We start from the raw sequence: 27460 nt of genomic DNA, 5'->3' as shown, positions 1-27460 counted from the left end.
TATTATCCACGGTTTGAGTGACATGAGCACATATACGAGCTTCAGACATGGAACTAAATAAAAATAAAAAAAGGTTCCAAGAAAGGTTATGTTCTAGGTTGTTTGTATTTGTGCAGGCCCACAAGCATGAGTACACAAATCAAAATCAGCAGCATAAAAAGCTAGCAATTATGTTCTCTGCAAAGTGCTCATGTCTATGAACGCGTGTGCATAAAAGTGCAAAGGGCAAATGGACTCGCATGCTACTAGGAATATCCAAAAAGAGCATGTAGTTTGACCTAAGTGCAGAGTTTACATGTGCTCAGCTTTATCAAATCATTACTCGTTCATAGACAAGTAATGATAAAAAGGAAACTTATTACTTACTCATCCTTGTATTCTTGAACTTCACCTTCTGGGAAGTCACCAGAAGGAAATAGCTCGTCGACTGGAATTGATGGTGGATTAGTCTGGGTAGCTGATGGCCTCAGACTTGGAGAATCAGTCCGTCCAATAGGTTCCTTCTTTTTCCTATGAGCAAAATCATCATAGTTGCATGATAAGAAACTCTAAACCTGGAATACAATAACAAAATTTGAACTTTCTAAAATAAGGCACCTACTTTGTTCGTTTCTTTTTCTTCTTTTTTGCAGCTTCTGGTACAAAGATCAAAATCAAGTATTAAAGATATACATAAGAAATTAAAATCTCATGCTGCAACAAGAACGATATACAACGACAAAAATAACAAAGGTTTTATCCCAAATTTTCCAGGTTGGAAACATGATTCTTGTTTTTCAGTGTTTACTTAGGATATCTCCCCCGTTAAGTTAATCATTATCATACTCTTCTAAATTGTTTTCAATCAAGTTCTCTCATGTCTATCTCCAGTTGCTCCATTTAGATAAAGTTAATATTTATCCTAATTGGTACATCATATACGAAGATCCGCCAAGATCTTGTGCTAGCTGTTGGCTATCTAACACAACCTCTTCTTTTATCGTGGCAAACATTGAACCACAACAGTTGCGGAGTTATTTAAGAACAATATAAACAATATAATACTCTAGAAAAATCAAGTTCACAAGTAACTAATAGTTTATAGAAAAAGAGAAATAAGTCATACAGCTCCTAAAAGATATCCTGAAGCACATCATATCCTCTTTCTGCAAACTGCAATTGATCAGTTGATGTAATAGGTTAGGCAATTAATTGAGTCCAGGGAAATCATTGTCACCCTGTATTTAGTATCATAAATATGAAGCAAATATGTTGAATCCTATTTAAGTTTTACCAACTGAATTCATTACTGTTAAATTTCACCAAAACCAATACTTTGTGAAATTTTAGCTTAGAAACACATTTGATAAACAGCTGATAATGTTGGCATTCAGAGAAAGCTTGTACTTTCATAAATTTGATTTTGACTTCAATACCTCTTTAACCAGAGTCTATGATGGCCGCTTAAGACACATCCAATGGATCGCAAAAGTGTTAATAATCAAGAAAACTAATTAATTAAATGATAACATCAATTGCACAATAAAAAAATGTTAAACAATAATATTAGTAATATTAATTAAACACTTCTAAGCTTCAATAATTCTTTTTAGGTGTCCTTGAACCAACACTGGAATGGCTAAGATGCTGTTTCCATTCCGTTTCCTTCTAAATCAAAGGTCATAATTGATTAATTTATAATGAAGAAGATGAAGTAACACATATAGCTGGTCTCTGAGGACTTCCCCCCTTCAAGCTTTTTATATGATTTCCATAAGCTCTGCATATTTTTGTTTGTTGTCGCTGAATGTAAAATACGCACCGGGTAGGAGTCTTAACTTGTAGGCATTAGTATATATATTTAATTAACAAAATTGAAAATTCTTCTATAGATATCTTTCAAGAAAGCAAAAAATGATAACTTAAAAAGTATGTTCAACACATTTCTATTTGACAATACATCTTTCAAGAAAGCAAATAATGACCGTAACTATAAAAGAGCATGTTCAACGCATTTCTATTTAACAACAGACCTTTCACTCAATGCTATCTGCAACAAAATAATTTTTATGTGAAATTATAACATACAAGGCATCCAACATCTAACCTGGTAATCCATCTGGACCAGCAACTTGTGTCTCTTCTTCATCATCTTGCAAAGGGGACTGAGATTTGCAAACTTGACCATTGTTATCCTGAAATATTACATATTTAGCTCATTAACTAGAAATACATCTGCATATTGACCCATGCCAACCCCACTTCACAAAAAGATATGTTGTGAATCAAATATATTAATGTTGTGTATAAGAAGTATGTTGTGCTATATCAAAAGATCATTGACTAACAATACCTGTTAAAATTGCAGATTAAGAAACAATGACAAATGACCAAATCACTTTAAAGTATTCATAAACTCTCAACTTCCCCTTTAAAGTATCAATTTGCCTATTTTTCCCTTAAACTATGTGTATGTCCCAATGTGGTCATTTTTCCATGGCCAAACATTTAACAGATGTGTTTTTTGCTATTCTTTTTTCCCCTAACCTAGCCTGAAAGCGAACACGAGATGGTGGGAACCATATTGAAACCTCCCAACCATCCGGGTCAACCGTAATGGGTGCACTTCTTGTATTTCTGCAATTCAAGTAAAAATGATTTTCCATATTCTAAAAAAAGGAATAAAGGGCAAAATTTTATGAAGGAAAGTAGTTGAAAAATTATTTTGGGTTGGCAAAAACAAGTCAAATTGATGAGAACTCATGAATTAATGCATAAAAAATTGTCATGTCATTGATCACATTGATCACATACACGTAGTTTAAGGGCAGGAATAGACAAATTGTTACTTCAAAGGGGAAGTTACCAATACTTTAAGGATAAATGGTTATTTTGTCCTAAAAACAGTTCAAATGTAAGGTAGTCGTCCAAGTAGTAGAAAGACAGTTGAAGCAGCTGAGAATACCATTAGCTTGGAAGTAGGGATGTTAACGGAGCGGATACGGCTCGGATATGGCACTTACCATATCCATATCCGCTTACCCATCTCGGATACGGATACGAATACGGATATATGTCGGTAAGAAAAATACATATCCATATCCGCCAAAATCGGATACGATTACGGATATAGATGCGGATATATAAACGGATATGCATGCGGATACAAAAAAGATATGAGAAAACTAGATAGTATTCAGAAAAATATAGTCATATGATACAAAAGAGTTCGTTAATATGTTCATTATGATTGAAAAGCTAAAATTAGACATCTTGATCATCAAAATTAACCACAAATTCATAATCTAAGAATCGAAGCTATCGTAAGAGTATGACCAATATGTATTCGGATATTTTCGGATACGGATACGGATATTTCACTACAAAACCATATCCGTTACCATATCCTATCGGTTATAGATTTGAGTAACCATATTCGTATCCTAACGGATACGGTTACGGATATTTCCTCGGATACGGATACGGTTTGGCACCCCTACTTGGAAGTCTGTAATTGAATGAGAAAAATACAACTGTTCAGGAGAAGAGCTTAGGCAAAAGATAAAATACAATTGTCTGGGTTTAGAATTCACATGTTTCTTAAATTGTGGTTCCAAGTTCTATATTACCAAATAGTATATACAACTACAAAAGGCTTTGGTTAGGTTGTCATAAGTCTAAGGTCTTAGGTACAAATTTTGCAATTCAAGTAAAAATAATTTTCCATATTCTGAAAAATATAAAAAGGGCAAAATTTTTTATGGAGGAAAGTAGTTGAAAAATTATTTTGGGTTGTCAAAAAGGAGTGAGTCAAATTGATAAGAACTCATGAATAAATGCAAAAAAAAAAACATTGTCATGTCATTGATCAGTTAAGTACTTGACTGTCACTCACAAAATGAACACATTGATCACATACACATAGTTTAAAGGGAGCAATAGACAAATTGATACTTCAAGGGGGAAGTTGAGAGTTCACCAATACTTCAAGGATGACTGGTTATTTTGTCCTAAAAACAGTTCAAATGTAAGGTAGTTGTCCAAGTAGCAGAAAGACAATTGAAGCGACCGAGAATATCATTTAGCTTGTAAGTCTGTAATTGAATGCGAAAAATACAACTGTTCAGGAGAAGAGGTTAGGCAAAAGATAAAATACAATCGTTTCGGTTTAGAATTGACATGTTTCTTAAACTGTGGTTCTAGGTTCTATATTACTAAATAGCACATACAACGATGCTCCAAAAGGTAACACACAAAGAAACAGTAGAGGTGATATTTATGATCCTCACATCAGATGTTAAACACGGTATGTTCTCTCACAGTTCCTCCATGTGTATCAATATTAATTCAAATCCCTATATCAATTGTCCTTCAGCCATCGTGACCTATTCGAAATCATGGATCAACAGTACTCCCTTAAAGAGTAACTAAAGAGTAACACATCTATCACACCTTCAAACTCTAGACACTTAAGGCCATCTTAAGATCTCTCAAGGACTCCATACATGCTACAATTTCATCATATTCATCTCAATAATAAATATTTCGATCCACCCATGTATGAAAATGGTTGCTATGAGAACATTTTACTTGGGCGTTTCCACTAACTTCTCCCAAAAGTTAAGGATCAACAATCCCGTAATCTTTTCTCATTCTTTAAAGGTTGCATATAAATTGATCTCTCAGGACAACAGGTTGGAACACGTCTTAACTTATTTTGAGATTTAATTGTCAATCAATTGAATAACCAAGTGGGTTATCAGATTAGTTTAGCCACATATAGAATAAATAGAAAGATTGTCACAGTGGCTAACAAGATTAAAACCAAAGCGCTAAATACAGAATTCCGCTTTCGGATTACATGGGTTGTAAGATAGTTAACGCTCCGACTTTAGCAAGGCGATCATCATAATATTTAATTTAAGGAGAGAAAAAACATAACCCTCCCTTTCCATCAAAAGCACAAAATTTACAACTTGTTTCAGTTGGGAAAAAGATACTCTTGAAAGGTCCTATAATTTACGGCATTTGATAAGAGTATGATTCTTGTTTTCTCTTGTACATGACGATAATGCAATTCCTACTCAATATGAAACCACTTCATTGAGGGAAGTAGCTTTCGGAAAATGTATAAGGAAAACCCAACTAGGTTACCTCAACTACAGCATTCAAAAAGAATTTATTTTATTTTGCATTTTCTTTTTCTTTTTGTTAACGAAGATTACAGCCTGGTTTTGGACATAGAACCTCCATAATACAACTCTCTGAGTCTGCTCTACCTTAGAATGACTAGAAAGAAGTGAACTTAATTTTTACAAATGAAATTAGCTCATGTTTTTTATCTCAAAGAAGAAACAAAAAGGAACTTAAAAACCAATTCTTTTTCGTGCTACGGATTGCTCTTTTCTTTGTAATTTCTTACCTATTTACAAGTGTGGTGAGTACAAAACAAAAAGAAAGGGATTCAGCAACTCACCTTAAAATTTTCTTCCTGGTTATTTCGTTTATTTGTTAATTGTTAGTAGAATCACATGATATTTAATTTGACTTCATTTGTCACTATGTTAAGCCAATTAAACTTTTCAAGTAAGGGGCTGTTTGGTTCGTTTCCTTGATATAGAGAAATGCAATTCCATGTAAAGAAACACAAGTTTTGAGTTTACCAAACTTTTCCAAGAAATAGATTGTTTTGCTTTGGTTCGCACATAAAAAATGGTGGGAAACCAATGTATTTATTTTTCTTGTGTTTGGTTCGCATAGAAAAAAAAGAAAAACTTTTGTAAACAAAGCAGAGAAGGAAAAAAATCTGACGTGGTAGAGTTTTCATCAATTTCACTTGGTTGGGGAAGGAAATCGGAGAGGGAAAAAAATCTTAGTTGGCGGCGATTTCAGCAGAGTTTTCCCTCTTCCATCCGAGCGAACCAAAGCGGCACAAAGAAATGGACGGAAACAAAAAAACTGACGTGGAGGGCTAAAAATCTGACGTGGAGGGGTTTTCTGAGTTTTCCACCCCTTATAATAGCGAACCAAACAGCCCCTAAGCTCAAAGCGAATCGACAAAACAAACAGGAGACAACTGGTTATGCTTTGATATGCAAAAGACAAACTTTGTGATTCCCAAAGTAGGGCAACTGTCCCATCTTCAACAGACGATGCTCTTTGTATCCTCCATAACAATGTTTTAGAAAATGCTCTTTTCAGTAAGCATCGTGTCTTTTTAATCACTGTTGCATGGTTACATATGTCTTCAACCATGAACACCAGTAGCTAGCTCTTGTGACATTCCAGAAAACATTCTGTTTGCTTACTCCTATCCCAGTTTTCTTGGATGTCCAAGCTTCTTCAGTCAACTAGTTCGTCTAAACTAAAGAACGTTATTTCCTGAAGTCATTTGCTTCCAACTCTTTTAAGTTTATTTTTAAAAATTCTATTTTTTTGTTGACCCGCTAGCTAAAGTAACAAACCACTGGCACGTGGAAAATAACCAAATAACTTATAACTAATTTATAATAAAAACTGCAGACACCAAGGCCTAAAAACACAATGTCGAGATGAGATAAAGTGTCAATGTTAAGCCTCCTAGAGTAATCTAAGGAAAAAACAATCTATGCAAAATATTTAACAACATGAACCTGTATTAAAACACTAACCTGAATTTCTTGTTCTCCAATGTGCATTTCCTTTAAATTGGAAACCGCCTCCTCAACTACTTCAGATTCACTTCCAACCATATTTTCTTTCTCCTTAACAATCCAACTGCGTCCTGCTTATGACCTTTAAAAAAAGCAGATATTATAACTATTACCGTTGATGTTGCAGCTAATGTGTTATCAATAACGTGCTGTCAGGCCACATTCTGACAGCATAACTTCAAAAAAAGACTAAAAATTAAAGCCTAAAAGAGTGTGTATCAATATTATAGAAGGCGCTAGGCGAACTAGGCGTTTGAGACAGCGCCTACCAACTAGATGCCTAGGCGTTTGGCTATTTTCTATATTTTTTAATTACGATAATTGATAAAAATATGTATTAAATTCATATAAATTTGTAACAAAAAAGATAGCAATCTTAGATCCACAATAAACCATGCATACTTAAATACTAAATTGATAGTAAATGTTAATGTTATAGAAATATTAGGTAATGAACTGATGTCTAGGTAAATTTCTTTCTTTATTTTAGTGGTGGTCGGTGAGGTTTTGCTAGAAGTCAAAGAAGATAATAAAGATGTTCACATTTGGAGGTAAAAAGAGTTTGAAGAAGGTTGGAGGACGTGAAGGTTGCAACATAACAAATCACAATCAATGCCTAAAGGGTGCAGTCCAGCAGATATCGCTTCTGTAAACACTCCCAAAACCAAGGTGGGCAACATAAGTAACGCACTTAGGCCTAGACGGACATCTAGGCGGGCTAGACAGAGGCTTTTTAAAATAGTAATACACACATGAGAGCACACAAAAAATACTAAAAAAAGAAGGGAAAAAACTACCAAGCAAGCAACCATTCATGTAAACTAGAAGTAATCTTCTAATATGAAATCCACACACTAAACTGGAGCTCCAAGTAACTTCCAATGTTTGCTTGCATCAGAAGGAATTATTTTAACTATCTAGCTTAATTCTTTAAAGTCATTTCATTTCATAGACAACAATAAAAAATTCTTTCAAATTTTTTCTATTTGTATGAATACGAACAACTCAAAAGAGGAGTATACAAACAATAACGGAATTTACGCAAAGATAATAACTTTTTATCTATGAATTCAAACAACTCAAAAGAATGATTTTAACCATAAAAAAATTCAAATACAGTAGAGCTCATGAATTAAGGTTTGAAATAGAGAAAATCATCACTAGGAATTGGAATAAAACCTAATCAAGGAGAAGGATCAAGTTACATGCGGATGATTGAGACGCAACTCATCTCTGATTAGGATTTTCAAGGAGAGAAAACTGAGAACTTTATTATGACAATAAAATATGAACTCCAAGTCGATTAGGTATTTAACTATTAAGCGTTAAATATTAACTAGTCGGCTTAACTCGGTCCGATTTGATGTTGGGCTGGAATTACCAAGGTCCAATTGATGCCTCTTGTATTAATACAAGAAAAATTTCACAAAACCCCCAAACTGTCCCCGACGAACTTTTAGAAATGTGACTTAATTTTGAAAGCTTTCTTCACGCAAACTTTTAAGGCGTCCACAAAATCCAAAATGTTTCAAGCTTTTTTTCACGCAAACTTCACAATCCCCCCATTTTTTCTCCTCATCGTACTTCCTAGCTTTCAAATTTATTGTTGGAAAACCCCTCATACTTTCAACGTTCCTGAAAAAAGAAACCTAAGCTTTTAACATTATTACCAGAGCCTTGATGGAGGTTGATAAAGTTTCAGAAAACTCTCTACGTACTCTGCTAAGAGGATGTGTTAAGAGACAATTTTCTAACATCATGGGTTTTATCTAAAAATAAGCTAAACTTTTAGAGGCTTTTATGAAATCCACCCTTAATATAATAATAAAGAATTGGCTCTAATGAGAATCAGACTAGATGTTTCTTTACTATCGGCAACTTGCTTAGTGAATATAAACCATCGATCGTTATTTATCGGCGCATATAAAAAGAAAATAATATGTATGGTGAGCTAGCTCATTTTAGAATGAGATGAGACTTTTCTATTAGTCACATAAAAAGAGTGAATCTCCATATTCTTCTCCTCCTCCTTTTCTTTTTTTTTAGCATAAAAACAATGGAACATCCGTGTTCATTTCATGGATTGGTAATAAAAGGACATGAGAAAGAGTAATACAAAAGTATAAATAGAAACATATCATTTCTCCTTTGTTTATACGTAGGGAGAAATAATGTTGTGGACGCGTTAAAAGCTTGAAACATTTTGGATTTTGTGGACGCCTTAAAAGCTTTCAGAATTAATCCACATTTCTAAAAGTTCGTCGGGGACAGTTTGGGGGTTTTGTGAAACTTTCCTTGTATTAACACAAGAGACATCAACTAGACCTTAGCTGGTAATTCCAGCCCAACATCAAACCGGGCCGAGTTAGACCGACTAGTTAAATATTTAACGCTCAACAGTTAAATACCCAATCGACTCGTTCTTCATATTCTATCATCATAATAAAGTTCTCAATTCTCTCCTCGAAAACCCTAATCAGAGACGAGCTGCGCCTCAATCATCCGCGGGTAACTCGATCCTTCTCCTTGATTAGGTTTTAATCCGATTCCTAGTGATGCTTTTCTCTAGGTCAAACCCTAATTCCTTAATGTTCCCTTGTTTTTACGCTAAAAAAAGAAAAGGAGGATATTCTAAAATGAGCTAGCTCACCATACAAATTATTTCCTTTTTATATGTGCCGATAAATAACAATCGATGGTTTATATTCACTAAACAAGTTGCGATAGAAAAGAAACATCTAGTCTGATTCCTATTGGAACCAATTCTTCATATTGTATTATGGGCGGATTTCATAAAAGCCTCTAAAAGTTTAGCTTATTTTGAAATAAATCCCATGATGTTAGGAAATTGTCTCAACATATCCTCTTAGCAGAATACAGATAGTTTTCTGAAACTTTATCAGCCTCCATCAGGGCTCTGATAATAATGTTAGAAGCTTAGGTTTCTTTTTTCAGGAACGTTGAACGTATGAGGGGTTTTCCAACAATAAATTTGAAAGCAAGGGGTAAGATGAGGAGAAAAAAATGGGGGGATTGTGAAGTTTGCGTGAAAAAAGCTTGAAACATTTTGGATTTTGTGGGCGATTTAAACGCTATCAGAATTAAGCCACATTTCTAAATGTTCATCGGGGACGGTTTGGGGGTTTTGTGAAATTTTCCTGGTAATAAATTGTTTTAAATATCCCCGACATGGACCAATATATCCGTCGATATATCCTTTTACAGAGCTTGCCGCAACTGATATGGTCTTTAAATATCATTTACCGCTTTTTAGCTATTTTGAGTGATAAATCCCCGATATGACCGATATATTAGCCGATATGTGGACCAATATATCTTTTTATATAGCTTGTTGCAAAATAATATATCGTGTTCGGAATTTTTGGGCAAGATATCAAGATTTTTCAATTATATCAAATGATATTTTGCCCTAAAAAAAGCAGATCGAATGTTGCAACGTTGCTTTGCACTTTTGTTTGTTTTAGAAGGTTGATTAGTGATCCTAAACATATATTATTCATATTTTGTATGCTTAAATTTTCATTACGTATGTTAAGATTACATTTTAATGCATTATACTATGTATGCAAACATTCATTATGGCATTCTGATATTTACCACATATCCCCGATATTTCCTTGATATCCGCAATCCGATATGAATTTTGGCCATTCGATATTTCACCGATATCCGAAATTTAAAACCTTACCAAGAGATATCAACTGGGCCTTAGTTGGTAATTCCAGCACAACATCAAATCGGGCCGAGTTAGGCCGACTAGTTAGTATTTAATGCTCAACAGTTAAATACCCAGTCGACTTGGTCTTCATATTCTATCGCCATAATAAAGTTATCAGTTTTCTCTCCCCGAAAACCCTAATTAAAGACGAGTTGCGCTTCAATCATCCGCGGGTAACTTAATCCTTCTCCTTGATTAAGTTTTAATCCAATTCCTAGTAATGCATTTCTCTATTTCAAACCCTAATTCATGAGCTCTTTTGTATTTGAATTTTTTTATGGTTAAAATCCTTCTTTTGAGTTGTTTGAATTCATAGATAAAAAGTTATCTTTGCGTAAATTCTGTTATTGTCTATATTCTCCTCTTTGAGTTGTTCGTATTCATACATCATACAAATATAAAAAATTTGAAAGAATTTTTTATTATCTATGAAATGAAAGGACTTTAAAGATTTAACCCAAATAGTTAAAATAATTCCTTCTGAAACAAGCAAACATTGGAAGTTACTTGGAGCTCCAATTTAGTGTGAATTTCATATTAGAAGATTACTTTCTGTTTACATGAATGGTTGCTTGCTTGGTAGTTTTTTTCCTTCTTTTTTAGTATTTTTTGTGTGCTCCCATGTGTGTGTATTACTATTTTAAAAATGCTCTGTCTAGTCTGCCTAGCTGTACGTCTAGGCCTAAGGCCGGTACCTATATTACCCACCTTGGTTTTGAGAGTGTTTAGAGGAGCGTTATCTACTGGACTGCACCCTTTAGGCGTTGATTGTGATTTTTTTGTGTTGCAACATCTACGTCCTCCAACCTTCTTCAAACTCTTTTAACCTCCAAATGTGAATACATTTACTATCTCCTTCGACTTCCAGCAAAACCTCTCCGACCACCACTTAAATAAAAAAAAATTTACCTAGACATCAGTTCATCACCTAAGCTTTCTATAATATTGACATTTACTATCACTTATTATAATAAAAAACCTTCTAGGCTCTAGGCGTCGGGTCCAACGCCTTGCCCTCCTAACGCTTTCTATAACTTTGTTAGTTATTATTTTTACTATTTTATCTTTTGCCTAACCTCTTCTCCTGAAGAGTAGTATTTTTCGCATTCAATTACAGACTTCCAAACCAATGGTATTCTCAGCTGCTTCAATTGTCTTTCTGCTACTTAGACAACTACCTTACATTTGAACTATTTTTAGGACAAAATAACCATTCATCCTTAAAGTATTGGTGAACTCTCAACTTCCCCCTTGAAGTATTTATTTGTCTATTCCTCCCCTTAAACTGTGTATGTGATCAATATGGTCATTTTGTCAGTGACAGTCAAGTACTTAACAGATCAATGACATGACAATGTTATTTTGCATTTATTCATGAGTTCTTATCAATTTGACTCATTTTTGCTAACCCAATAATTTTTCAACTACTTTCCTCCATAAAATTGTCTTTTATTCCTCTTTTTTCAGAATATGGAAAATCATGTTTACTTGAATTACAAAAATACAAGAAATGCACCCATCACGGGTGACCCGGATGGTTGGGAGGTTTCAATATGGTTCCCACCATCTCGTGTTCGCTTTCGGGCTAGGTTAGGAAAAAAAGGATAGCAAACAACACATTTGCTAAATATTTGGCCATGGGCTAAGAAAATGACCACATTGTGACATACACGTAGTTTAAGGGGAAAATAGGCAAACTAATACTTTAAGTGGGAAGTTGAGAGTTTATGAATACTTTGAAGGGATTTGGTCATTGTTTTTTAATCTGCAATTTTAACAGGTACTGTTAGTAAATGATCTTTTGATAGCACAACATACTTCTTATACACAACATTAATATATTTGATTCACAACATATCTTTTTGTGAAGTGGGGTCGGCATAGGTCAATATGCAGAATGTATTTCTAGTTAATGAGCTAAATATGTAATATTTCAGGATAACAATGGTCAAGCTTGCAAACCTCAGTCCCATTTACAAGATGACCAAGAAGAGACACAAGTTGATGGCCAAGATGGGTTACCAGGTTAGATGTTGGATGCCTTGTATGTTATAATTTCACATATAACTTCTTTTGTTACATATAGGATTGAGTGAAAGGTCTGTTGTCAAATAGAAATGTGTTGAACATGCTCTTTTATAGTTACGATCGTTATTTGCTTTCTTGAAAGGTCTATTGTCAAATAGAAATGTGTTGAACATACTTTTTAAGTTATCATTTTTTGCTTTCTTGAAAGATATCTATACAAGAATTTTCAATTTTGTTAATTAAATATATATACTAATGCCTATAAGTTAAGACTCCTACCCAGTGCGTATTTTACATACAAGGCATCCAACATCTAACCAGGTAATCCATTTGGGCCATCAACTTGTCTCTTCTTTGTCATCTTGCAAAGGGGACTGAGGTTTGCAAGCTTGACCATTATTATCCTAAAATATTACATTTTTAGCTCATTAACTAGAAATACATTTTGCATATTGACACATGCCAACCCCACTTCACAAAAAGATATGTTGTGAATCAAATATATTAATGTTGTATATAAGAAGTATATTGTGCTATGTCAAAAGATCATTTACTAACAGTGCCTGTTAAAATTGCAGATTAAAAAACAATGACAAATGACCAAATTCCTTTAAAATATTCATAAACTCTCAACTTCCCCCTTAAGTATTAATTTTCCTATTTTCCCCTTAAACTACGTGTATGTTCAAATGTGGTCATTTTCTTAGCCCATGGTAAAATATATAGCAGATGTGTTTTTTGCTATTCTTTTTTAGCCTAACCTAGCCTGAAAGCAAACATGAGATGGTGGGAACCATATTGAAACCTCCCAACCATTTGGGTCACCCGTGATGGGTGCATTTCTTGTATTTCTGCAATTCAAGTAAAAATGATTTTCCATATTCTGAAAAAAAAAAGGAATAAGGGGCAAAATTTTATGGAGGAAAGTAGTTGAAAATTTATTTTGGGTTGGCAAAAACGAGTCAAATTGATAAGAACTCGTGAATAAATGCAATAAAATATTATCATGTTATTGATCTGTTAAGTACTTGACTGTCACGCACAATATGACCACATTGATCACATAGACATAGTTTAAGGGGAGGAATAGACAAATTGATACTTCAAGGGGGAAGTTGAGAGTTAACCAATACTTTTAAGGATGAATGGTTATTTTGTCCTAAAAACAGTTCAAATGTAAGGTAGTTGTCCACGTAGCAGAAAGACAATTGAAGCAGCTGAGAATACCATTAGCTTGGAAGTCTGTAATTGAATGTGAAAAATACAACTGTTCAGGAGAAGAGGTTAAGCAAAAGATAAAATACAATCGTCTGGGTTTAGAATTCACAAGTTTCTTAAATTGTGGTTCCAGGTTCTATATTACCAAATAGTTACATACAACTACAAAAGACTTACGTTACGTTGTCATAAGTCCAAGGTCTTAGGTACAAATTTCGGACAAAAACTTTTCTTTTCAGCATTAAAAAAGAAAAAAGACAATGCTCCAAAAGGTAACACGCAAAGAAACAATAGAGGTGATATTTATGATCCTCATATCAGATGTTAAACATGATATGTTCTCTCATAGTTCCTCCATGTGTATCAGTCTTAATTCAAATCCCTATATCAATTGTCCTTCAGCCATTGTGACCTATTCGAAATCATGGATCAACAGTACTCCCTTAAAGAGTAACTAAAGAGTAACACATCTATCACACCTTCAAACTCTAGACACTTAAGGCCATCTTAAGATCTCTCAAGGACTCCATATATGTTACAATTTCATCATATTCCTCTCAATAATAGATATTTCGATCCACCCATGTATGAAAATGGTTGCTATGAGAACATTTTATTTGGGCATCTCCACTAACTTCTCCCGAAAGTTAAGGATCAACAATCCCTTTATCTTTTCTTATTCTTTAAAGGTTGCATATAATTGATCTCTAAGGACAACAGGTTGAAACATGTCTTAACTTATTTTGAGATTTAATTGTCAATCAATTGAATAACAAAGTGGGTTATCGGATTAATTTAGCCCCATGTAGAATAAATAGAAAGATTGTCATAGTGGCTAACAAGATTAAAACCAAAGCGCTAAATACAGAATTCTGCTTTTGGATTACATGGGTTGTAAGATAGTTAACGCTCCGACTTCAGCATAGCGATCATCATAATATTTAATTTAAGGAGAGAAAAAACATAACCCTCCTTTTCCATCAAAAGCACAAAATTGACAACTTGTTTCGGTTGGGAAAAAAATACTCTTGAAAGGTCCTATAATTTGCGGTATTTGATAAGAGTATGGCTCTTGTTTTCTCTTGTACATGACGAGAATGCAATTCCTGCTCAATATGAAACCACTTCATTGAGGGAAGTAGCTTTCTGAAATGTATAAGGAAACCCAACTAGGTTACCTCAGCTACACCATTTTACCGAACAGAACAGTAGGCTCAAACTTTTCTTAAGTATAAATTGTGGTAATTAAGTAATCTCTACATAAAAAACCCAGGTTTATGCCAGAGTTTTTTTTCTTTTTTTTGCTTTTGCATTCAAAAAGAATTTATTTTATTAAGCACTTTCTTTTTCTTTTGTTAACGAAGATTGCAGCCTGGTTTTGGACATAGAACCTCCATAATACAACTCTCTGAGTCTGCTCTACCATATAATGACTAGAAAGAAGTGAGCCTAATTTTTACAAATGAAGTTAGCTCATGTTATTGATCTCAAAGAATAAACAAAAAGGAACTTAAAGACCAATTCTTTTTCGTGCTACGGATTGCTCTTTTCTTTTTAATTTCTTACCTATTTACAAGTGTGGTGATTACAAAACAAAGAGAAAGGAGCAACTCACCTTATATTTTTCTTCCTGGTTATTTCTCTTATTTGTCAGTAGAATCACATAATATTTAACTTGACTTCATTTGTCACTATGTTAAGCCAATTAAAATTTTCAAGTCAGCTCAAAGCGAATCGACAAAACAAACAGAAGACAGCTGGTTATGCTCGATATGCAAAAGAATGTGAGGCACGATACATATTTAACTTCGAACTTGATAAAGACAAACTTTGTGATTCGCAAAGTAGGACAACTGTCCCATCTTCAACACACGATGCTCTTTTTATCCTTCATAACAAATAGCATCATAGAATCATCCATCCTCTACTTGTTTTAGGAAATGCTCTTTCAGTAAGCATAATGTCTTTTTAATCACTGATGCATGGTTACATATGTCTTCAACCATTCAACCATGAACACCGGTAGCTAGCTCATGTGACATTCCAGATAACCTTCTGTTTCCTTACTCCTATCCCAGTCTTCTTGGATGTTCAAGATTCTTCAGTCAACTATTTCGTCTCAACTAAAAAACGTTATTTTCTGAAGTCATTTGCTTCCAACTCTTTAAGTTCATTTTAAAAATTCAAATTTCTTGATGACCCGCTAGCTAAAGTAACAACTAAATGAAACCACTGGCACGTGGAAAATAACCAAATAACTTATAACCGATTTATAATAAAAACTACAGAGACCAAGGCCTAAAAATACAATGCTGAGATAAGATCAGGTGTCAATGTTAAGCCTCCTAAAGTAATTTAAGGAAAAAACAATCTATGCAAAATATTTAACATGAACTTGTATCAAAATACTAACCTGAATTTCTTGTTCTCCAATATGCAATTCCTTTAAATTGGAAACCACCTCCTCAACTACTTCAGATTCACTTCCAACCATATTTTCTTTCTCCTTAACAATCCAACTGTGTTCTGCTTAGGACATTAAAAAAATAGATATTATAATTATTACGATTGATGTTGCAACCAGTGTGTGTATCAATAACGTGTTGTTAGGCCACATTCTGACAGCATGGCTTCAAAAAAATGACTAAATATTAAAGCCCAAAAGAGTGTATCAATGTTACAGAAGGCACTAGGCGAACTGAGCGTTTGAGACAGTGCCTAGCGACTAGACGCCGAGGCGCTTGGCTATTTTCTACATTTTTTAATTACAATAATTGATAAAAATATGTATTAAATTCATATAAATTTGTAACAAAAAAAGATAGCAATCTTAGATCCACAATAAACCATGCATACTTAAATACTAAATAGCAAAAATAAAACTAACAAAGTTATAGAAAGCGCTAGGAGGCCTAGGCATTGGACCTAACGCCTAGAGCCTAGGAGGCTTTTTTATTATAATAATTGATAGTAAATGTCAATGTTATAGAAAGCTTAGGTGATGAACTGATGTCTAGGTAAATTTCTTTCTTTATTTAAGTGGTGGTCGAGAAGGTTTTGTTGAAAGTCAAAGGAGATAGTAAAGGCACATTTGGAGGTTAAAAGAGTTTTAAGAAGGTTGGAGGACGTGGGGGTTGCAACACAAAAAATCACAATCAATGCCTAAATGGTGTAGTCTAGCAGATAACGCTCCTCTAAACACTCCCAAAACCAAGGTGGGCAAGATAGATACCGCCCTTAGGCCTAGATGTATAGTTAGGCGGACTAGGCAGAGACTTTTTAAAATAGTAATACACACACATATGAGAGCACACAAAAAATACCAAAAAAAGAAGGGAAAAAACTACCATGCAGGCAAGCAAGCAACCATTCAAGTAAACTGAAAGTAATCTTCTAATATGAAATTCACACACTAAATTGGAGCTCCAAGTAACTTCCAATGTTTGCTTGCATCAGAAAGAATTATTTTAACTATTTGGGTTAAATCTTTAAAGTCCTTTTATTTCATATACAACAATAAAAAATTCTTTCAAATTTTTTTTATTTGTATGAATACGAACAACTCAAAGAGGAGAATACAAACAATAACGGAATAACGCAAAGATAACTTTTTATCTATGAATTCAAACAACTCAAAAGAGGGATTTTAACCATAAAAAGATTCGAACACAAAAGAGCTCATGAATTAGGGTTTGAAATAGAGAAAAACATCACTAAGAATTGGATTAAAACCTAATCAAGGAGAAGGATCAAGTTACCTACGGATGATTGCGGCGCAACTCGTCTCTGATTAGGGTTTTTGGGGAGAGAAAACTAAGAACTTTATTATGACGATAGAATATGAAGACCAAGTCGATTGGGTATTTAACTGTTGAGCGTTAAATATTAACTAGTCGGCTTAACTCGGCCCGATTTGATGTTGGACTGGAATTACCAGCTAAGGCCCAGTTGATGGCTCTTGTGTTAATACAAGGAAAATTTCACAAAACCGTAATTCCTTGATGTTCCCTTGCTTTTATGCTGAAAAAAAAGAAAAAAAAAAGAAGAGGAGAAGAATATGGAGATTCGCTCTTTTTATGTGACTAATAGAAAAGCCTCTACTCATTCTAAAATGAGCTAGCTCACCATACATATTATTTCCTTTTTATATGCGCCGATAAATAACAATCGATGGTTTATATTCACTAAGCAAGTTACGATAGTAAAGAAACATCTAGTATGATTCTCATTGGAGCCAAATTCTTTATTATTGTATTAAGGGTAGATTTCATAAAAGCCCCTAAAAGTTTAGTTTATTTTGAGATAAATCCCATGACATGATGTCAGGAAATTGTCTCAACACATCCTCTTAGCAGAGTACATAGAGAGTTTTCTAAAACTTTATCAACCTCCATCAGTTTGCAGGTTTTGTGAAATTTTTCTTGTATTAACACAAGAGCCATCAACTGGGCCTTAGCTGGTAATTCTAGCCCAACATTAAATCGGGCCGAGTTAAGCCGACTAGTTAATATTTAACGTTCAACAATTAAATACCCAATCGACTTGGTCTTCATATTCTATCGTCATAATAAAGTTCTTAGTTTTCTCTCCTCGAAAACCCTAATCAGAGACGAGATGCGCCTCAATCATCCGTAGGTAACTTGATCCTTCTCCTTGATTAGGTTTTAATCTAATTCTTAGTGATGTTTTCCTCTATTTTAAACCCTAATTCATGAGCTCTTTTGTATTTGAAATAACGCAAAGATAACTTTTTATCTATGAATTCAAACAACTCAAAAGAGGGATTTTAACCATAAAAAGATTCAAATACAAAAGAGCTCATGAATTAGGGTTTAAAATAGAGGAAAACATCACTAAGAATTAGATTAAAACCTAATCAAGGAGAAGGATCAAGTTACCTACGGATGATTGCGGCGCAACTCGTCTCTGATTAGGGTTTTTGGGGAGAGAAAACTAAGAACTTTATTATGACGATAGAATATGAAGACCAAGTCGATTGGGTATTTAACTGTTGAGCGTTAAATATTAACTAGTCGGCTTAACTCGGCCCGATTTGATGTTGGACTGGAATTACCAGCTAAGGCCCAGTTGATGGCTCTTGTGTTAATACAAGGAAAATTTCACAAAACCGTAATTCCTTGATGTTCCCTTGCTTTTATGCTGAAAAAAAAGAAAAAAAAAAGAAGAGGAGAAGAATATGGAGATTCGCTCTTTTTATGTGACTAATAGAAAAGCCTCTACTCATTCTAAAATGAGCTAGCTCACCATACATATTATTTCCTTTTTATATGCGCCGATAAATAACAATCGATGGTTTATATTCACTAAGCAAGTTACGATAGTAAAGAAACATCTAGTATGATTCTCATTGGAGCCAAATTCTTTATTATTGTATTAAGGGTAGATTTCATAAAAGCCCCTAAAAGTTTAGTTTATTTTGAGATAAATCCCATGACATGATGTCAGGAAATTGTCTCAACACATCCTCTTAGCAGAGTACATAGAGAGTTTTCTAAAACTTTATCAACCTCCATCAAAATCCCATGATGTTAGGAAATTGTCTCAACACATCCTCTTAGCAGAGTACATAGAGAGTTTTCTAAAACTTTATCAACCTCCATCAAAATCCCATGATGTTAGGAAATTGTCTCAACACATCCTCTTAGCAGAGTACATAGAGAGTTTTCTAAAACTTTATCAACCTCCATCAGTTTGCAGGTTTTGTGAAATTTTTCTTGTATTAACACAAGAGCCATCAACTGGGCCTTAGCTGGTAATTCTAGCCCAACATTAAATCGGGCCGAGTTAAGCCGACTAGTTAATATTTAACGTTCAACAATTAAATACCCAATCGACTTGGTCTTCATATTCTATCGTCATAATAAAGTTCTTAGTTTTCTCTCCTCGAAAACCCTAATCAGAGACGAGATGCGCCTCAATCATCCGTAGGTAACTTGATCCTTCTCCTTGATTAGGTTTTAATCTAATTCTTAGTGATGTTTTCCTCTATTTTAAACCCTAATTCATGAGCTCTTTTGTATTTGAATCTTTTTATGGTTAAAATCCCTCTTTTGAGTTGTTTGAATTCATAGATAAAAAGTTATCTTTGCGTTATTGTTTGTATACTCCTCTTTTGAGTTGTTCAGTATTCATACAAATAAAAAAATTTGAAAGATCTTTTTTATTGTTGTCTATGAAATGGACTTTAAAGATTTAACTCAGATAGTTAAAATAATTCCTTCTGATGCAAGCAAACATTGGAAGTTATCACTGTTATAAATAGCGGTAAATAGCCCCGCAATAGCGGCACATTAGCGGTCCTTTCCCGCTACGCTATCGCCCAATAGCAGTGACATATTGTGAAATATGCGTTTTCTGTTCGCAAAAGTGGCCAATAGTGTGCCATAACGATAAATAGTGGGTGGTTGCATGCGAAATCCACTTCTTGAATGCTATTTAAAAGCGGTTTGTGGTTTATTTTTTAAAATTAAACCTGACCATTGACCATTGCATTCCACCGTCTCACAAGGTTTTAAATGTCGGATGGCTGAAATCCATGTCGAATAGCGAAAATCGAGGATATATCCGGGGACATTGACTAAATATCGGATTGTTATATCGGGTAGTGCGCATATGTATAATATCATGTCCTAAATATAATCTAAGTATTCATAAATTCAATATAAACATATTTCATAAATTCTATAGACTAAACATATAAAAAAATAAATAATATATGGATTTGGGTTCATAAATTCTTTCTATCGGGTTCATAAAGAAACCCTTAAACATGAGAACGGGTTAAACGGGTTTGGGTATTTATCACTAAACCCAAACCCGATAACAAAAAACAGATCTTAAAAAAAAGTACCATATCGGCCGATTTTTTAAAGCTAAAAAATAGGCTGATATGCCCGATATGACCCTGATGTTTTCGATTTGACCCTAAAAACCGACATACGAGTTGAAAACGTTCATGTCGTGTCGGTCAAGCCCTCAAACCGATATGTCGACCGACATGTTGGACATGTCGGACAACATTTAAAACCTTGCCGTCTCATGTGATTTTCGACATACTCCCGCCACCTCTCATAGCTTCTGGCACCTACCACAGTACTTCCTCTCACCTCCTTCACCGTAAGTTCCTCTTAAGGCAATCTTTTCACCGCTCAGCTCTTCTTCTCAAAGATGACGACTCTTTGACTCCAGTCATCTTCGGTATTACGTGATGGTTACATGTCTATTTCATGTTTAGGATCTCTTTAAATCATCAAATATATACTTTAAGATTTTTTAGATTTTTCTTTAATCTTTCTTTTTTTTAGTATTTATACATATCAAATTAGACCGCTATTTGACTTTACGTTTTTTACCGCTACTTTATCGCAATAGCTCCAAATAACCTTAGCAATGCCTCACCACTACGCGACGCTATCCGCTATCGATAACCTTGGAAGTTACTTGGAGCTCTAATTTAGTGTGTGAATTTCATATTAGAAGATTATTTTCAGTTTACATGAATGATTGCTTGCTTGGTAGTATTTTCCTCCTTTTTTGTTATTTTTTGTGTGCTCTCGTGTGTCGTTATTTTAAAAAGCCTCTATTTAGTCTGTCTAGTTGGATGCCTAGGCATATGGGCGGTACATATGCTGCCCACCTAGGTTTTGGGAGTGTTTAGAGGAGCCTTATCTGCTGGCTTGCACCCTTTAGGCATTGATTGTGATTTTCTGTGTTGCAACCTCTACGACCTCTAACCTTCTTCAAACTCTTTTAACCTCCAAATGTGAACACCTTTATTATCTCCTTCGACTTTCAGTAAAACCTCCTCGACCACCACTTAAATACATAAAGAAATTTACCTAGACATCAATTCATCACCTAAGCTTTCTATAACATTGACATTTATTATCAATTATTATAATTAAAAAAACCTAGACTCTAGACGTCGGGTCCAACGTCATGACCTCCTAGCGCTTTCTATAACTTTGATAGATCCAAGATAAATCATCAATGCATTAAACATTGGGCGCTCCTAAACGCCGGACTTGGCGCCCAGCGTTTAGACGCCTAAGCGGGCGCCTAAGCGGTTTCTGGGCGTTTTTTCTTTTTTTTTTAATTGCGATACTTGAAGATAAATATATATATACAAAACATATATATATATATATATATATATATATATATATATATATATATATATATATATATATACTCAATCAAAAATACATAAATACAAAAATACCAACACATATGCTATCCAAACTATAATAGTCAATCAAATATGCATACATACTAAATGGTAAGACATATAATATCCCATTTAAGATATTCATTTTCGTTTATCAGGTCCACAGAAGGAACTACTTGAGGACTATCAAAGAACATGAAATTCGTTCAACCTTTACGGTGACCTTTACTTAGCAGGGCAATGACATATAGCTAACTGTCTGTGCTAAAGCAAATAAACAGCAGGCAATGGTGGCTCACTGGCTCCAAAATCACAATTCTTGGGTATTTTAAGCTCTTGGTAAGATTCAGTAAGAAAAGAAACATACTCAAGCCGTAAACTGAGGGCTCCAATATTTGTGATGTGACCTTGCATTGTTATGTCCTGAACAATTGCTTTTATCTGCAATATGATTGTCAAGCAAAGCAAAATGTAAAAGAAGTAATTGTGACATCTTAATGAAATAAGGAAAATCCAGGCATAATTGCATAATATTACGATAAAAGAAACTATTTATCAAGATAGTTATACAAGAGAACACAAGTTCTAACTTAAGAAGCCAAAACAATTACTGCACACAAAAGGTAACCATCACATGGTGAGGATCAGAACAGATGTTGCAATCACATATGAAATGAAAATCAATGAATAATAGTGCATAAAGGTTCACCTACAGAATCAAATTGAAGTTGAGAGGTTGCATTATATTTTACATCGAAAATGGAAATATACATACATGAAGATGGGTGCTAAGTGCAGCAACATTCAGAAATTATGATGCAGGCTGCACATGTATGAATAGAATATTTCGTTTTTGTGAGAATATAAGAAACCAGAAATAGACACCTCAAAATTTATAGTACCTCTAAAGTGAGAGCATATCAAGATCAACACAATGACCGCAAGTAGCACGGGACATCAACTTAACTGCTAGAGCATCAGACCCTAAGAAAGATTTCATACATCTGTCGAAATTTAGAGAAACACAAAAGCTAAAGGGATAAAGAGCCAGGGAAGGAATAAGTTAATTCCTTCCGATTTACATATTTCTTTGAGATAAAAAAATAAATCCCAAGTGTTTGTTGCTAGATTCTGTACTGTGTGTTAATGAGACATACAGATCATCTTCACCTGATTGGTTTTAACTTAAAATTAAACTTAAACAATTAAACTTAAAATTAAACTTATTGTTAACTTATAAACTTAATATTAACTTAAAGTTAAACTAAAAATTAAACTTAAACAATTAAACTTAAATATTGTTTATATTTAAAGACCCTTTAGTCCTTTACCTTGTTACAGAGATGAAGCAGACTCCCAAGGGCTTCGAGATGAGAACGAGGACAAGATAGAAGTCTGATCCGTAGACCGAAGACGAGATTGGAGGTCGAAGACGAGCTCGGGGGTTGAAGACGAGGCTTCGACTATTCGACAGAGGTTCAAGACGAGCTCGGAGATGAGAACGAAGATGAATAACTTCGACGAGATCAAGGAAGAGCTTGGACGTTGAAGACGAGCTCGGAGGTTGAAGACGAGGCTTAGACTATTCGACAGAGGTTCAAGACGAGCTCGGAGATGAGAACGAAAACGAATAACTTCGACGAGATCGAGGGCAAGCTTGGAGGTTGAAGACGAGCTAGGAGGTTGAAGACGAGGCTTCGACTATTCGACAGAGGTTGAAGGCGAACTTGGAAGTGAAGACGAGATCGAAGACGAGGAACAGAACAGGTCGATGGAAATTTCGTGGCGGTGTCGAGTGAGTGAGAATTAGGGTTAGTTTACTTTAGTTTGAGTTTTGGGTTTGGGTTTTTTTAGCGCCCAAGGGTTTTTTTCTTTCAATTGTGAGGCGGGCCGCGTAAGCAGCCCGCTTAGCCCTGGGCGGCTGCCTAGGCGATTCCAATGCCTAATCTTGGTCGCTCAGAGCTTTTCTGCACGCCCTGGGCACCGCCTCCACCTAGGCGGCTGCCCAAGGTGTTTTTTACAACAATGCAAGTCATAGACAAATACTACTTCTGACTGGAAAAATCAATATAGTACAAACTGACACCAAATAAAATTTTAACCATCTCTAAGCTCACATCGTATGTATTTTTCTCACATTTGTAACGTGCATACAACTTAGAAATAGACAAGACAAGTAGAACACAACCAGTCATCAGTATCTTCATACTCGTCACCCTCATTTCCATCTTTTAGCTAAAGTATCTCAAAATCGATATTCATCCCACATTTGCATAGCTAAATCATCTCTAAAGTTGCTTCATTCATATGTAACTCTCACAGTGGTAATACGCTCCTCGTCTACATTCTTAATTTCTAAAACAGGAGCATCTTCTAATTTTCAATCCACATCATTCAACAAGTCATCTTCATTCCTCTCTTCACGTAAAAAGTTGTGAAGAATACAACATGCATTAATGATCTTAATTTGAGTCTTAACACTATAAAAACTAGATGTCCATAATATATCTCATCGCTTTTTTAGCAATCTGAATTCCCTCTCAATTGTGTTTCTAGCAGAGGAATGACGTTGGCTAAATAACTCTTTGTAGTTTCTTGGAACATTTTCTCTCCAAGACTTTATATGATAGCAAGTCCCTCTATAAGACGCCAAAAACCCCGGCCCATTTGTATACCCAGCATCCACATGAAAGTATTTATCTATAAAATCAAAATCTTCAGTCACAACAATGTAAAAACTAGGAGGCAATACATATATAATAATTAAAAAAATTTATATTCCTACTTGAGGGAAGTTTCAAGTCATTGGGCCGATGCAAAGCATCACGCAAAACACGAGAATCTGAAGTTGAACCCTCCTAACCAGGTAGCACATATGGATATCTCAAATTGGCATCACAAACACCAAATACATTTGTACTGGTCTCTCCTTTTCTATTTCAATATCTACTTTGATCTTCCAAAGGAATCGTTAATTGGATATGATTCCCATCAAGTGCCCCGATAGCATCCTAAAATTGCACAACCTTACAATTAGTTCTATAAAAAAAATTATTAAAGATGAAAACCTTGATAAAAGAAGCCATAGTTACCTCAAACCATTTCTACTTCTCCATGTCTCTCTCATTAGGATTTGTATATTCTTGTCTAATATTAGAGGCTTCATATATTCATGACTGCTTGAAGTACTTTGTGGAACTACCGACTAATTGTTTCATTTGAACGATAAAAATCTGTTTTGCTTATCCTATTTTTTACATTATGAGCTAAAATATGCAAAAATATAGCGACAATTTCTTCAATCGTGACATTTCTTGATGCTACTAATCCCCCTCTAGTACATAAAACATCACATAACCTCTTAAACACTTGAGGATTCATCCTTAGTTGTTCAATATAGTTATTTGCATTGCAAATAAGAGTTTGAATCCAAGACTTTCTAAGGTATGTCATTTCATCCTCTTCTTCCTGTGTTCTTGAACTCTCCTTTAACATGTGCTTTGTATAGTACCAAGCACCAATGGTAGGAACTATAAAACTGACCACTACCATAATAATTTCCGCCTCTCTCCTCTCAAATTCTTCCCTTGTACGTTAATGTTGGAACCTTTAATCCCTTCCATCATTTATCATTTTTAACCTCTTAAACGTTTGAGGATTCATCCTTAGTTGTTCAATACAGTTATTTGCATTGCAAATAAGAGTTTGAATCCAAGACTTTCTAAGGTATGTCGTTTCATCCTCTTCTTCGTGTGTTCTTGAACTCTCCTTTAACATGTGCTTTGTATAGTACCAAGCACCAATGGCAGCAACTATAAAACTGACCACTACCATAATAATTTCCTCCTCTCTCCTCTCAAATTCTTCCCTTGTACGTTAATGTTGGAACCTTGAATCTCTTCCATCATTTATCATTTTTAACCTATCACATTAAAAGTTGAACATGCAAGCAGATTACACATACATTCTGAATGTATACTTAGCAGGATGCAAAGTTAATGGAGTCCTAAGAAAAAACAACTTAAGACATAATATCTGAGAGCAAAACTTTTCTTATTTGCGACTTGTTATATATAGGTTTTCATTCAATAAGCAGAAACAAACCCAAGTTAGACTATCAATGAAATGCTATTATAGGCTTTAAGATAGGCTCTCTAGTAATTCCTAATTCTACGGTAATGTCGGCAATTCTAGACACTGATCACTCTCACAATGATCCTTCAGCCAACCATAGTCGACCATCAAAAAAGGGTAGATTCCTTAAACCAAAAACAAAACAAAGCACCCCCACCAACAAAAAAAAATCCTTCAACCACGTATAACTAAAAATTAAAAAAAGGGTAGGAATACTATGGGGACCTGTTCATATCCCCTTACACCCACACCATCCAAAAAACCTTGAGGAATCCACCATTACAGCATAAAACCATAACAAACAAGAAAAGAAAAAAGGGATAAAACAGTCATTTCATCAACACGTAAAATTTCCAATCTAAAACAAGAATAATAAATACTAAAACAAACACAACAAATTCAAAGTAGGAACTAATAACAATAAAAGAAATAAGTGCATTACAAGTTTCTGTTCTGCAAAATAGAATCAAATAACGGAAATTGATCACTGACATCCAACAAGTAGATAGAAACTAGGTAAGCAAACAAAGAAATCTCTTACTTGGTATAGAAACATTGTAATTCTTGAAAGTATCCTAGTTTATTCTCAGCAAAAGTCAAATTTTAAAGTTCTCCAGAAAATTGAGGGGAGAGGAGGGGCATAAGAACAGCAGTTCCTAGGCATTACTTGCCATCTAAACATACACAAGCATTTATTGAACAATTGATGATTACTCCGAAAAAAACAACTTCAAATGGAAAACACATTCGCTTGAACAAACAAAAAATTAATATTCACGTATATGTTACATTATCTTACATTATCAGACTGCAATTTCTGAACTGTATCAAAAGGACAGATTGATGTAAAACATAGCTATGCAATTTCAGCAACATTTGTCACATGATACCATTGGTCTAACTCCTAAATAACTTGAATTTTATCCCACATAACATAAAACCCAGAAACTACAAAATGGGATATTACCTAGCCTGAAACGATCATACTAAGAGAGCCTAAGGATAAACTTAAGCTATCTTTAAATGCTTTTACACCCTTCATACAATCCTATCAAGCGAAAATTAAATATGCAAACAACACTAACACTATCTGAACCAGATGAAAATCAACCTATCACTTGAATTTTCAGCCCCAAAAACATATCAATATAACCTAAATTTTTAGTACAATCAAGCTCCCAGAAAATGTTACATCAATAAGATAAAAAGAAAAAAGGTTGTACCTTTGAGATGAGAAAAGCTCTCCCTACTCGGATTAGCTAAGATTCCGTCATAATCATCAAACCCTAATGCATGTTCATAATAAAATCATCAAAAAATCAGAAACAATTGATTAAAATAATGTTAAGATTACATGAACCACCATCAGTGGAGATCACATCGAGAGTACTAGCTCTGAACTAGGGTTTTGCCGCAAAGATCACGATCTAAACCCTAGATCAGATCTAGGGTTTCGACTGTAGGGGGAGAGGCGGGGGGGAG

The 27460-nt window shown here is 34.5% G+C and overlaps 1 protein-coding gene across 7 annotated transcripts in view; it reads right to left on the bottom strand.

Annotated features, from left to right (window-relative positions):
* Positions 1 to 27445, bottom strand: part of LOC109851394 (methionine aminopeptidase 2B-like) — a 38864-nt gene extending 11419 nt beyond the window's left edge. For 2 of the 7 annotated variants that reach the window (XM_020421495.1, XM_020421496.1), the window contains exons 1-8: positions 27333 to 27445; positions 27202 to 27264; positions 22212 to 22285; positions 16070 to 16182; positions 6630 to 6753; positions 2087 to 2174; positions 602 to 635; positions 367 to 510 (exon numbers count right to left, since the gene is read on the bottom strand). In XM_020421495.1, coding sequence (XP_020277084.1) covers positions 367 to 510; positions 602 to 635; positions 2087 to 2174; positions 6630 to 6710 — 347 coding nt within the window. In that variant the 5' untranslated portion in view covers positions 6711 to 6753; positions 16070 to 16182; positions 22212 to 22285; positions 27202 to 27264; positions 27333 to 27445. The remainder of the gene's footprint in view (positions 1 to 366; positions 511 to 601; positions 636 to 2086; positions 2175 to 6629; positions 6754 to 16069; positions 16183 to 22211; positions 22286 to 27201; positions 27265 to 27332) is intronic. The other 5 variants (XM_020421497.1, XM_020421492.1, XM_020421498.1 and 2 more) reach the window with 5 other exon arrangements.

Source organism: Asparagus officinalis, chromosome 8, assembly GCF_001876935.1.
Source record: "Asparagus officinalis chromosome 8, Aspof.V1, whole genome shotgun sequence".
NCBI classification, from domain to species: Eukaryota; Viridiplantae; Streptophyta; class Magnoliopsida; order Asparagales; family Asparagaceae; genus Asparagus; species Asparagus officinalis.
This window is presented reverse-complemented; position numbering and strand designations above follow the sequence as displayed.